The sequence below is a fragment of the Scyliorhinus canicula genome, chromosome 16 (genome assembly GCF_902713615.1).
Source record: "Scyliorhinus canicula chromosome 16, sScyCan1.1, whole genome shotgun sequence".
Classification (NCBI taxonomy): Eukaryota; Metazoa; Chordata; class Chondrichthyes; order Carcharhiniformes; family Scyliorhinidae; genus Scyliorhinus; species Scyliorhinus canicula.
The window spans coordinates 100267635-100281166 of NC_052161.1; the positions used below are offsets into that span (position 1 = coordinate 100267635).

At 42.1% G+C, this 13532-nt stretch overlaps 1 protein-coding gene across 30 annotated transcripts in view; it reads left to right on the forward strand.

Annotated features, from left to right (window-relative positions):
* Window positions 1-13532, forward strand: part of LOC119979278 (eukaryotic translation initiation factor 4 gamma 3-like) — a 504690-nt gene that overhangs the window by 231232 nt on the left and 259926 nt on the right. The window contains exon 1 of one of the 30 annotated variants that reach the window (XM_038821304.1): window positions 919-945. The exons of the other annotated variants lie outside the window; for them this stretch is intronic. Coding sequence (XP_038677232.1) covers window positions 934-945 — 12 coding nt within the window. The 5' untranslated portion in view covers window positions 919-933. Of the gene's footprint in view, window positions 1-918; window positions 946-13532 lie in introns of those variants that run through there. 30 annotated transcript variants of the gene reach the window in all.

Genomic DNA, 13532 nt, shown 5'->3' on the forward strand with positions numbered 1-13532 from the left:
GTTAATTTCCTGTTTTTGAATATATTTATCGTTGATAATGTTACTGAAAATAATTCTTGTGAAATAAGTGCATGCATTAATGCTCAGCAATCTAATGTAGTGTTTGAACTCGTTGCAATCCTCTTCCTTGCATCAATAGTTAAAAGCATGCATTTGTATTTGCACTGCAGTAGAACTGCACGCAGCTTTAGACGGAAAGGGAGGGTCCATATTAACACTACTGTATTGTGCCGTGAAATGCGGTTCCTGCAGTAATTTCATCCTTTCAGCCTAAACGGTGCAAATATTCCAAAAGCTTTGATCTCTGTTCATTGTGTGGTGCAAAAATGACTGCATGGAGTGTAAGCATGCAGAAGAAGAGAAGCATTGATTGATGATTACCGTGATCTGGTTTCAATACTGCATTATGTTTTGTTCTGTGGATACGCCCACACTTCTGACCTGCATGTTTTTGCTGCTGCAGACACTAGCTATGTGCTTGGTGCTCTTTTGCCTTGGAGTGGTGGTGTGTGACAAAAAATGGAAACATGTTTTTTAACCTGGAACAGAAGTGAAAATAGTTAATCACCTTATTTAAGTGCAGAGAAGGTGATGGATGTTGGGGCTTTGGTTTCACCAGTGCGATCCTGCTGCATTGTGTGTCTGAAGTTGGCTGTCCAATTATCTCTGTTCGGCTAACCCTGCCCATGTGAAGCTGTTGGAAGGTTTGTTCATCATTTGAGTGCTGAACCTGCCTTTCAAAGCTGACGGTGTTTATGTTATGTAAAATCTAAACATTTTGTGCAGTTTAGGGCTGAATATTTGCTAAGAATTATATGGGAGTATTCAGAATTTTAATATTCTAAAAAGAAACTCCAGGTTCTCATTTCTGTTTCCACTTTTTTGGCCATGGTGATTCACACTTTAAGGCTAGCCATAGCGTCCACGTAAACGATGGTCTGCACGGTGAGTGGAATCCTGTTTGATTGTATCCATGCCCATCCGATCAAAAGGTCTTTGTAGACCAAAGAAACAGAATGTCTGCAAAATTGCCGTGTTATTTTAGTAGTGCTATTGTGAAGGTTCAAACCTCAAATTGGAGCAGTAACCTTCATTACTTACAGCCAATTTGAATGTGAATTGTAATAACGAGTTTTTTGAAAGAAGAATGGTGAAGAAAAAATGCAAAGGACATAAGAGAAGAAATATATCTTTGTTAACCAAGTTGCTTTATCAATGAGTTTTATGTAGCTTTCTTTTCAGTGCTTAAATGCACAGCGTGATCTTGTATGTAGTTGTGGCAACGCAAAGTGCTAGTTTGACTTGCAGTTTGCTGTACCACCGTGGTGTTGTCGATGCTTGACATGTTGATATTTTAAAATTTGATCGAATATATTTCAAACATAACCACTTCTGAGGTTCGTCATTGACTGTTAAATGCACCTATTTTCATGTAGGACAACAGATAAAGAACTTGCATTTATATAGCATCTCTTACAACCTTTGGGCACCACAAAGTGCTCGATAGCCAATGTTGTACTTTTTTGAATTGCAGTTACTGTTGAAATGAAAGTAAGTTTATCAAAACCATAGCAAAATCCAGTGCATAGCCCAAAAGGTTTAAATTGACCAGTGACTGATTATGGAATTAGGGTCTTGCTAATTTCTCTAATTGTTTAATTGTCTTATTGCAATATTTCTGACTAAATATGACACTCAATAAGGGGATTGTTTAGGAAACCCTTTTCTGTTGGTGAAAATTCATGGTGAAGCACTTCATTATTACTTATTCAATAGCACAAAGATCTGTGAACGTTTTGGCATTTCTAAAGTGCTTTTCGCAACTTCCAATCGTCCTAAAGCACTTTACAACCAATTAAGTACTTTTGACTTGTAGATACAGTTGTCATATAGGGAATGTGAAGCAATTTGTACGCAGCAAGTTCCACAATGTAATGTAATAATGACCTGATCATCCTTCCTTCTCTTCTCGCGATGTGTGGTCTCCTGTTTATGCACTAATTTTGCAAAATTCTATTCTATTTGAACAAACTTTCTACTTGAAAGTGTAATAAATGTGGAATTAAGGTACTGCTTCCTTACCTTAATTGTTCATGATTCAAATAGTTTGGCCTGCTCTTCACCATGTTTGAATTCAGTCTTGAATCATTTTTAAGCTGATATTCTGGTCATTATTGCTAGGGGTTTTACTGTTTCTATCATTCTTTGCATCTTCATGCTCTTGCAGTGTGTCATGGCCTCGATACTGCTGTGCTGTTTTGTGGAGAAATGTCACTCTTAAGCTGATCCTTTAAGATCATAAGATTTGAATGCTGCTCATACCTGACCCATTCTACAAAAAACAAATTTTTCTCACCAGGAAAAATCATTTCATTGCTGCATGGCAACTGGGGCTATGTGCTGGTAGAAGGAAGGCAGTTGCACTCCCCAAATTCGGCTCAGGCTTGTGTTCTTCAACTCCAAAGTGGATGAACATCCACGTACCTATATTTGCCACAGTTTTGCTCATTCATGTAACCTATTATTAAAACTGGGGTTTTATGTTTCCACCTAGACTGCAATACATCAAACCAGTTTCTGCCACCAAGCAATTAGGCACTATATTATAGTCCGAACACTAGACGCTGGTTCAGGAAATATCTTGCATAGGAAGTAAGTGTGCAGTTCATTGGTCAGGGGATGCTGTTCCACTGTTATTACTTTACTGTGGGAATTACCAGCCAAGCTGTTGGAAAAGCCTTTTTGGCAAAGACGGGGAAGGTTTATCTGAAAGACACAAATAAGAAAACACAAGAATTTCTGGAATGGCAATCAAGGTCATAGGGGGTTGTGTAGTCCAGTTTAGACACTAAATTATGGTCAATATCTTTTTTAGTGATTTCAGTTCAGGCTCCAGTGTGCTTTCCCCACACCAGCCTAAAAAAAATCATGGAATGTGTGCATTTCTGGCAAAGCAAGCATTCGTTGTCCATTCCTAATTACCCTTGCGAATATGGTGGTGAGCTGTCTTTTTGAACCACTGCAGTCCATCTGGTATGCATCCACGGTCCTGGGGTTCCAGGATTTGGACAGTGAAGGATTGGCGATAGTGAAGATTGTACATGTCTTGAAGGGTAACTTGCAGGTTCTGGTGTTCCCATACATCTGTTCCCCATGCCTTTCGAGTGGTAGAGGTCGGGGTTTGGAAGGGACTGTTGAAGGTGGGTTGCTGTAGTACTTCTTGCAAATGGCACGCTTCTGCCATTGTTCACCAGTGGCAGAGAGAGTGAATGTTCATTGTGATGGATGGGATGCCGATCAAGCAGGATGCTTTGTCTTGGCTAATCCTCATCTCCAGCTAAAAACAAATTTTTGTAGCCCAATCCCAGTTTGTAGCAGGAATTTGCATGCTTCCTGTTCCTGAATGCTAAACTAGGCATGCAAACATTATTGCAGGATTCCGTACTATTTGAGCCAATTCCTTTTCCGTAATCACTTTCTCCCTTGTTTATTAGATTTTGAGATATTATTGATGAGTCACCTCAGTAACGGGAAAATTGATTGGTAAAAATTGTCTACTTTAATTAATTGTCCACTGCCAGAAGATATTGATATTGAATGCATTTATTTCTTCACTTGGAAAGCAATATTCTTGCATTTAATAAATCATGTTATCAGTAGTAGGGAAACTGCTGGAGTATTATAAAAGATGAGATAACAGAACACTTAAATAACAACAGGATTAGACAAAGTCGACAGGGATTCATGAAAGGAAAATCATGATTGACAAACATACTGGAGTTTTTTGATGCCATAACTAGTAGAATAGATAAGGGTGAACCAATGGATGTGTTTTTTTTAATTTTCAGAAAGCTTCTGATAAAGCCCCACAAAATTAAAACAATGGGATTGGGGGGTGGATATATTTGCATGATTTGAGAATTGGTTAGCAGACAGGAAACCGTAGGAATAAATGGGTCTTCGAAGTGGCAGGCATGACTTGTGGGGTCCCGCAGGAATCTGTAATTGGGTTCCAGTCATTCACAAAATGCATCAATGATTTGAATGAGGGAACCAAAAGTAATGTTTCTAAGTTTGCTGATGACACAAAACATGGTGGGAAAATTAGTTATCAGGAAGCAGAGGTATTGCAAGTAATTTATGTTTGTATTTTTGGATATTAGATATGAGGTATGGATTTGAATGAATTTTTAATTTAGTGTTTCTGTGTAAGAAAGTTAAAAACTCTAGTTAGATTCATATTAAACAAAGGTGTCTGCATGTTATGAGGATTTCGGGTTCATTTTGAACTGTTTCTATTGTACTTGGAGAGTTTGAAAGGTAAATGAGGGATTGGAGAAAGAATGAGCTGTTACTTCGCAACCAGGGGCCACTTTTAAGTTAGACCATTTGAGTTTAGTTTAATTAAACCGCTTGGCCGGGAGCTTAGCAGCTAGAGAGAGGGAGATCAGCTCCCTCAGCCTTGCCAGAAGCAGAAGTAAGTAATGGGCAATACCACAAGTTTCTGAGAAACTAAAGGACAGTTAGTTCTAGAAACTAGAGAATGAAGAAGGGATTTCTGTAAGATTAAAGTGAAAATTAAAATAAGGACTGGAATTTGAGCTGGGTACAGTTCACTTAAGTTAAAGGCAGAACTGGAAAGAGCAGACTGGGTGAAATAGGCTAGAGAAAAGCCAGTTATCTGAAGGAACTGTTGGTGTATTCATCCTAGTCTTTGAAGCAACAATATTTGATTGGTGACTGAGAACTTGAGGATTGTTTGAAAGATCATGGCTATCCAAGACAAAGGAATACTGAAAGGGGGTTGGAACTCCTGAAGGTCGATCCATGCTGAAAGAAGTTGAGGGAAAGTATTGAAAAAAGATTCAAAAGTGTACCTTTTGAGAGTGGAGTTTGGAAGCACTTGTGTGACAACTATAGAACCATTCAAAAGTTACAGTACAGGAGGAGGCCATTTGGCCCATCTGGTCCATGCCAGCCTGAGGACACCCAGGTGCTCTTTCTAATAGCACCTTCCTGCACCTGACCCCATAGTCCTGCAGTTTACAGCACTTGTAGTGCAAACCCAGGTACTTCCAGACATCCACTATCCTCTGCATAAAAAAGATCTTCCTCGCGTCCCCATTACACCTTTTGCTACTTATCTTGAAAGTATGTCTCTGGTTCTCAAATTCTCCGGCAAGGGAAGCAATTTTATCCTCTGCACTCTCATCTCATCCCCTCATAATTTTATGCATCTCGAATCAAATCACCCCTCAGTCATCTTTGTTTCAAGGAAAATAACCCAACCTATCCAATCTCTCCTTGTAGCTACATTTTTCTAGCCGTGTCAAAATTCTTGCAAATCTCCTTTGCGCTCTCTCCAGAGCAATTACGTCTTTCCTCTAATGTAGTGACCAGAACTGCGCACAGTACTCAGTTGTGGCCGCACCAGTGTTTTGTACAATTCCAACATTGCATCCGTACCTTTGTATTCTATACCTCTGCCAATGAAAGAGAGCATTCCATATGCCTTCCTTACAACCGTGCCTACTTGAACTGCTGCCTTTGGGTACCTCAAGGTCTCTTTCTTCATCCACCCCTCTTGGTATATTCCCATTTATTGTGTGCTCCCTATAGTTGTTTGACCTCTCTAAATGCATGACCTCAAACTTTTCTGTGTTAAACTCCATCTGCCACTTGAAAGCCCACTCCACCAACCCACATATAACGTTTTGGAGATTATAGCTATCCTCCACACTTTCCACTGCTCTGCCAATCTTTGTGTCATCTGCAAATTTCCCAATCGTGACCCCCACGTTCACGTGCCATCTGGGGGAATTTGAGGAGAAACCCTTGGTTTCAGAGTGGAGTGTTGTCTGATTGCGGTTAGCCTGTTGGGTTACAGGCAGTGTGTTTACTGAGAACATTATAGCAAAAGATATATTTTGTGACCTGTGTTGTCCTGTGTACCAGATAAGTGAGAGTGAAGGACCATTTACTTATAGTCAAACCGTTCATGTTTCATCAATGTTTTCTTTCCTGTTAAAAACTAATTGGCAGTCCTGTGACTCTGTTCATACACTTGTTCGAAAAAGAAAGTTACGAACTTTTGAGCCAGTGTTCCATTTTGGACCTTCCCGACTAGTAGAAGCATCAACTAGCATCGCAACAGAGTGGTGAGAAGGATGTTAAGAGGCTTCAAGGTGATTTAGACTAGTTGAGTGAATGGACAAATACATGACCGATGCAGTATAAAGTGGATCAGTGTGAAGTTATCCACTTTGGTAGGAAAAGCAGAATGACGTAGTATTATTTCAATGGTGATATATTGAGCAATGTTGACGTACAAAGAGACCTGGGGGTCCTTGTACACCAGTCACTGAAAGCAAGTAATGTTGGCCTTCATTGCAAAAGGGCTTCATTGAGGAAAAGGATGTCTTACTGCAGCTGTACAGGGCCTAGATGAGACCACACCTGGAGTAATGTGTGCAGTCTTGGTCTCCTTATCTTAGAAAGTATATACTTGCCACAGAGTGCAGCAAAGGTTCACCACACAGATCCTGGGATGGAATGGTTGTCTTATTAATCAAAGCAAAAACGAACAAAGCAAAATTAAATTTACAAAAGAGATCCAAGGAGCGAAAAAGAAAACCAAAACAATGATCGGCATAAATATTTACACGTACTCTTCCCCCCCCTTTCCCATCGCTCTACTGGTTACTGGCTACGAAAGGGTCTTGGAAAAATTCCTGTGGAAGCCCTCTTCCGACCCTCTGATGATGAAGATTATATTCAGTTGGAGGAATTATGACCGTTCGGACAGCCAGACTGCAACTCTGGGTGGTGCTGCTGGACCACCCTAGCAGATTCTTTGGCGGGCGATTAGGGAGACAAAGGCTAGGGTGTCGGCCCCCCTCCCCATAAAGAGTTCTGGTTGCTCTGAGATCCTGAAGACCACTACTTTTGGGCATGGCTCCACCCTCACCCCCTCAATCTTGGACATTGCCTCAAAGAAGGTCACCCAGAACCCTACAAGTCTGGTCAGGCCCAGAACATGTGGGTGTGGTTGGCCGGGCCACCCTGGCACCGTTCACATTTGTCCTCCATCTCTGGGAAGAACCTGCTCATTCAAGATCTGGTTTGGTGTGCTCTGTGCACCACCTTTAGCTTCATTAGGCTCAGCCTAGTGGAGGTGGAGTTCGCCCCCATGAAGTGCTTTGATCCAGTGTCTTCTCTCCCCCCCCCCCCCCCCCCCCCCCCCCCCCCCCCCCCCCACACACACACACACACACACACACACACACACACACGCACTTCTTTGCCTAGTTCTTCCTCCCCATTTTCTCTTGTCTTGTCCAGGGAGTGCATACCTCCTCTAACAGTGGCCCCTACAGGTCCCCACAATTCCCCTTCCTAGGTTGCCGGTGTCCAACAGTTCCTCAGCTTGCGAATGTCCTGATATCTGCGGATATGTCATCGTTTCCCTACAGAGGACGTTTTTGATCTGTATATGTTTTTGTGTTTGGATCCTTGGCTCTCTTCTTACACACCCACACACCCCCTACTGTGTCGAAGAAGGCCATGGGATGTAGATTGGGAGGGATCTGAACAGGAAAAGGAACCTGGGTGAAGCTTACAGAAGTGTAGTACTAATCAGGTCAGTCCATAAGAGGGCCGTTTAGGAGTCTGGTAACAGTTGGGAAGAAGCTGTTTATGAATCTGTTGGTGCGTGTTCTCAGACTTCTGTATCTCCTGCCCGATGGAAGAAGTTGGAACAGTGAGCAAATTGATTTATTTATTGCTCCCAATCTTTTGATGTGTGATTTTGAACACCAAGTCATGTTGTTTCTGCCTTTTAGTTGTAAGATTAGAAAACCTTCAAACAGTGCAGTTCTATCTGTAACCAAACAAGGAAAGGAGGTTGCTTAAATTCTGGTGAAATATTGACTGTATTAACCCTATAGCATTGATCTGCCAGAGAAGCAAGAACATCTAAGTTGGTTTGTGGGTGTAAATGCCTTCTGGTTAGGTGGTGAACTACACATAATTGTCATGTCCCTAGGACATGAAACAGATCATAAACTGTTAAATCTAACCGCGCCTTTTTGTTTATTTAAAAAGTGGACTTCCTGAACCGAAAGATGGCTGTTACAAGTCACATGATTCACAGGTTGGGCACAAAAACAGGTTGGGCAGTTTACAGGACAAAAGCTTAACCGTCATTCATGTGGAATCTCTCACTGTGAGGATACATTACAATCAACAGCACCAGGAACCAGAAGATAATCTGTTTCCCCAGCCTGATCCTATAACAAAGGGAAAGCCATCAAAACCCGTAATATCTGCAGAGGTGCTAAAAGCCACTATTTACATTCTAAGTTGAAGAATGGATTTTTACCAGAGGCATAGCAACTGCTTGTTAGCCTGTAACTGACTCATGAATGGGCAACATCACGTGACCTCCTAAGCTCTGATCATTGGAAAGTTTTAATATTACACATCCAGACCTGCAACTTAGCCTACTGTTTAACCTACACACTCCAAACATCAAAGCAGAACTTTCGGCTGACCAACAATTTGCAACAAGTCTAAACCTCCTTGAACCCTAGTTTTCTGGAGGATTCCTGCTATCTCCTCTTGAACAGATCAAGTCTCTGTATACTTACCTGCATCACCATCAACTTTAAAGGAATTCTGAAAACTCCTGCTTCAGCTAGCTGAACTGCAGCACCTCCGTTTAGAAACTCTCACTGGGCTCTGGCTTTCTGGGCTCTGGCTTTCTGGGCTCTGGCAATTGTGTGAACTGATATTCATATCTGTAGCGCATTTTGATTGTTATTCATAGTTGCAGAAACACTTTCTTCCCAGCGAAACAATCTCTGCCCCCTATAATCTCTAACGATCACACCACCTCAGCTTGCTGTCAGGCAGACTTCAAAACAAGTCGCATCATCCCCTTCAGTTTTACCTTAAAGTAAATAGAATCCCAAATATAAATCTCATATTTGTAACAAGGTGAATAGTTTACTACTGACTCGACTTTAGCTTGGCCCAAGAAGCTTAATGAATTGCCTGAAATAGTCATTGTGTTACTAGCACTGCTGTTGTAATTGAATTCAATGGTAATGGCAAACATTTAACACCATTTGCCTGACATTAACGGTTGCCCAAATAAGTGTGGCTTGTGTAAGTGATGGTGACTGTACAAACGGTCATTCTACCATGCAGTCAATTTACACATTAAACGGCAACACTTTGACCGAGCATCTAGTCTAATTTGATTCATCATTTACAACCTCATTTGTTTCCCCTCTCACCAGGAGGTTGGCAGTTCAGTTAATTCCCAGTGTGTAGCAGAGATTCAACAGGGTGCAAATTCAATTTGATGTGTGTAGATTATCACTTTGTCGCAAACCAGAAATCACTGCATTTAAGTTGAAATAAAAACTTGTTCCACAAAACATTTTGTTGATTGTTTATGCTTATGAATTCATTTTTAATTATGGACAGTACCAGAAACGAGAGACTTGTTATGTGGTGAAACTGTTCAATTAGAGCTGAGAACATTTGGATGACGAAGGGAAAATACTTGCAGAGCTATGAGAAAAGTGCAGAGAAGGGGGACTACAAAAGTTGGATGAAAGAGCTTAGGCACTATGAGCTGCACAGTTGCCCCATGTACTGTATTATTCTATGGCAATGATATTTATGTACATACCTTATGGAGACTAACTGATGAATGCAACATTGTTTACCTGAAATGTAAGTACAGTGTGTATGGTTTTTGCTTTATGTCTGATTGTTGCCTCACAATAACGGTGCTGTTAATATTCTATTTCAGTTCTCAGTTGAAGTGGGATAATTCAGATTGCCTGCTATATTTGCTTATATGTCATTCCATAATGACAATAAGGAGATTTTACATTTGCCGCCCAATAATAATGAAGCAAGTTTGGCAACGCTAATCCCCCCCTGCTGCCTCTGCCTCTGTAGCAGGGTCCTCTCCACCCATGGCACCTTCCCCGCCCATACAAAGTCAGAGATGATTGTGTCCACGTGCCGAAAAAAGGCCTTTGGTATAAAGATCGGGAGAGCCTGAAAGATAAACAAGAACCTCGGCAGAATATTCATTTTCACCACGTGGTGCGGTGATGGTGGGAAGGAGAAGGGGTAGAGTGGGTTAGGATGGAGGAGGAATCTTGTAAGGAGTCTAGTTTGAGGGCTATGGTGACAGCAGCATTGCTAATGGCTCCGAGTGGGTATTCAGGGAGCCCAGTGGTGCAGTCCACGGTGAAAATATGGAATCGGCTCAGGAGGCATTTTAGGGTGGAAGGGATGTCGGTGCTAATGCCGCTGTGCGAGAATCATGGGTTTGAGCCGGGGGGGTATGGATAGTGTATACAGGAGATGGAGGGAAGTGGGGCTTGTCAAGGGAAGGGATTTGTATTTGGCGGAAGGGTTCGGCAGTCTGGAGGAGCTAAGGGGGAGGGTAGAGCTGCCGGCGGGTAGTGAGTTCAGGTATCTACAGGTTAGGGACTTTGCACGAAAGGTCTGGAAGGGGTTCCCTAGATTGCCGGGATACACCCTTCTGGAGCGACTACTGCTTCCGGATGTGGAAGAGGAGGGAAGAATTGGGGATATATGTAAGTGGCTGGGGGAGCAGGAAGGCAAGCGGGTGGTGAAGATCAAGGATAAATGGGAAGCGGAGTTGGGAATGGAGATCAATTGGGGAGTATGGAGTGAGGTCTGCGAAGGGTAAACGGGACCTCCTCTTGTGCAAGGATGAGCCTGATACAGTTTAAGGTGGTGCACAGGGTGCATATGACTCGGGCGAGAATGAGTGGGTTCTTTGAGCGGGTAGCAGATGAGTGAGAGGTGTGGGTGGGGACCAGCGAATCATGTGCACATGTTTTGGGGTTGTTAAAAATTGGGAAGGTTCTGGGCGGGAGTGTTCGCGGTCTTAGCCAGGATAGTGGAGGAGGGAGTAGACCCGGACCCTTTGGTGGCGATATTTGGGGTTTCAGAGAAGCCGGAGCTCATGGAGAGGAGGAAGGCCGATGTCGTGGCCTTCGCCTCTCTGATTGCACGGTGTCGAATTTTGCTGGAGTGGTGGTCAGCATCGCCACCGGGGGTAGCAGCATGGTTGGGTGACCTGTACGACTTCCTGCGGTTAGAGAAGATGAAGTATGATTATCATAGATTATCATAGAATTTACAGTGCAGAAGGAGGCCATTCGGCACTTCGAGTCTGCACTGGCTCTTGGAAAGAGCACCCTACCCAAGGTCAACACCTCCACCCTATCCCCATAACCCAGTAACCCCACCCAACACTAAGGGCAATTTTGAACACTAAGGGCAATTTATCATGGCCAATCCACCTAACCTGCACATCTTTGGACTGTGGGAGGAAACCGGAGCACCCAGAGGAAACCCGCGCACACGGGGAGGATGTGCAGACTCCGCACAGACAGTGACCCAAGCCAGAATCGAACCTGGGACCCTGGAGCTGTGAAGCGATTGTGCTATCCACAATGCTACCGTGCTGCCCACGGATCCTTCTTGCTATCAAACACAGGATACTTCACATGTGTCCTGGAGTTATACCATGCATAAAGGAAGACCACAGTTTTCAAGTACTATTTTTAATTTTACACACAAATAAAGGAGCTCAAATTCATCACTAGATCCATGATTTACAATTAATTCTAAAGGACAACAGGTTCAGTGTGCCTTAAGAAAATGCTGCACAGTGTAAGGCACTATTTTACATGTGTAATGTTACCTACGAGTTAAGGGGCTCAGCAGGGGAGGTTGAGAAAAGGTCGGGATGTTTGTGACCGTGTTTGAGGAGCTGTTTGTTACAGGGTGACCGGGGTGGGGGTGGGTGGATGGGGAGGTGGTGAAAAAGGAGGAAAATCTGTACAAACTGTATAGTTGATTGCTGGGAAGAATGTTTCCCGGGGTGTTTATTTGCTGTAACTACTTTGATACAAGTTTGAATAAAATGCATTTTTTGTTTTTAAAAAGGAGATTTTACTGGGTAGCCCTGTGGTTAAGACGGAATCCCTTCAAAATAATGGTTCTGTCAATGTCAGAGCCAGTAAGATAAAAACAGTATAAAAATGAATAATTTACCAATAAGTCACTGCAGTTATTAGTCAATTGTTGCACATGCTGTTTGTGTGTAGTAGTTGAGAGGCAGTGTCACCAGGCCCAACCAAGCAATCACCTGTCCAATTTTCTGACTGAGAACAAATGTGAAGATCTGAGCAGCTGGAATTGTTTTTTTTCATATTAAATGACTGAACTGGTTGATGCCGTAGCATCACACATGTTGACAGTTCATGATGGTTAAATTGTAATTCAAAGCAGCTCAGATTTTAAAAAAAAGGCTATCTGTGCTGGAAAATTGAAATAGAGAACACTGGAAAAACACAGCACATCCATGAGCAAAATTAAGACAGATTAATGTTTAAAATAAAGACCCATTGTCACAGCCAACCCAGATGTTAACCTGCTTTCCAAATGTTATACTGTATACCCATTTCCGTACATTTTGTGTTTACTACTTTACTACCATTTCCTTTCGAAAAATATTAGCGTCTAATCAGGACATGAATCCCACAGAAATAGTTAATTTTGCTTGTTTTGTTACACAAATGTACTCAATTGGCTTTAATTAGTTTTATTTTACATAGATTGTTTTGCGTATGGCTTCAAAATAATTTTCTTCTGGGTTTAAGTTGAGGGTAACTCTAGCTGTCTGTACATTTTATTCATACTTTATGAATGACATAGATGAATGTGACTAACTGATTTGGCACAAAGTAGGTGAATGAAATAGGAATAAAATAAGGTTGTTTAGCTAATGGCCAGTACATTCAGCTGGGACTTGTAACAGAATGTTCCTGCAACACGTTACTGCTGACATGTAAACATCAGTAACTCTCTGACCCAATTTAATTTCACAAGATCATTTACTTATTTTCAGATGTTACTGCTTTGGTGAGTTTGGATTTACTTTGAGAGTTCTGCACTTTCTTTTGGTGGGGCAGCTGGGAAAGCAGGCAGTAGAAATGGCGCTTTCTCAGAATAAACGTCAGGGGCAATCTTTCACCCCACTTTAACGCCACCTGACTGATCCTACAATCACTAACCCTCTGAGATTAGTTGAACTTGCAGTTGCTTCCAGGAGGTCCGACTAACTTTTTACGTGTACATCACCAGCATGTCCCAGGAGTCTGGGAAAGGATCCCTTTTGGACTATGCAAAAGGGTAGCTAAGGCAGTCTTGTGACTCCAGTGAGCTCAAGGGATTTCCCCCTCCTGGAGTGCTATTAATGGAACAGTTTGTTGTTTTGAAGCTGTTGAAGCAATAAACAAGATAAGAAACTATCCAGCTTCTGGGTTAACTGGAATTGTCCAAATCTTCATTTGCCTCTGATATCTCATTATTAAAGTTAGTCATGTATAATTTCCCCAGCTATAATATAAACACAATATGCCGGTGCATGGTTGAATGTTGCAATATGTGAATTATTTAATCTCTAT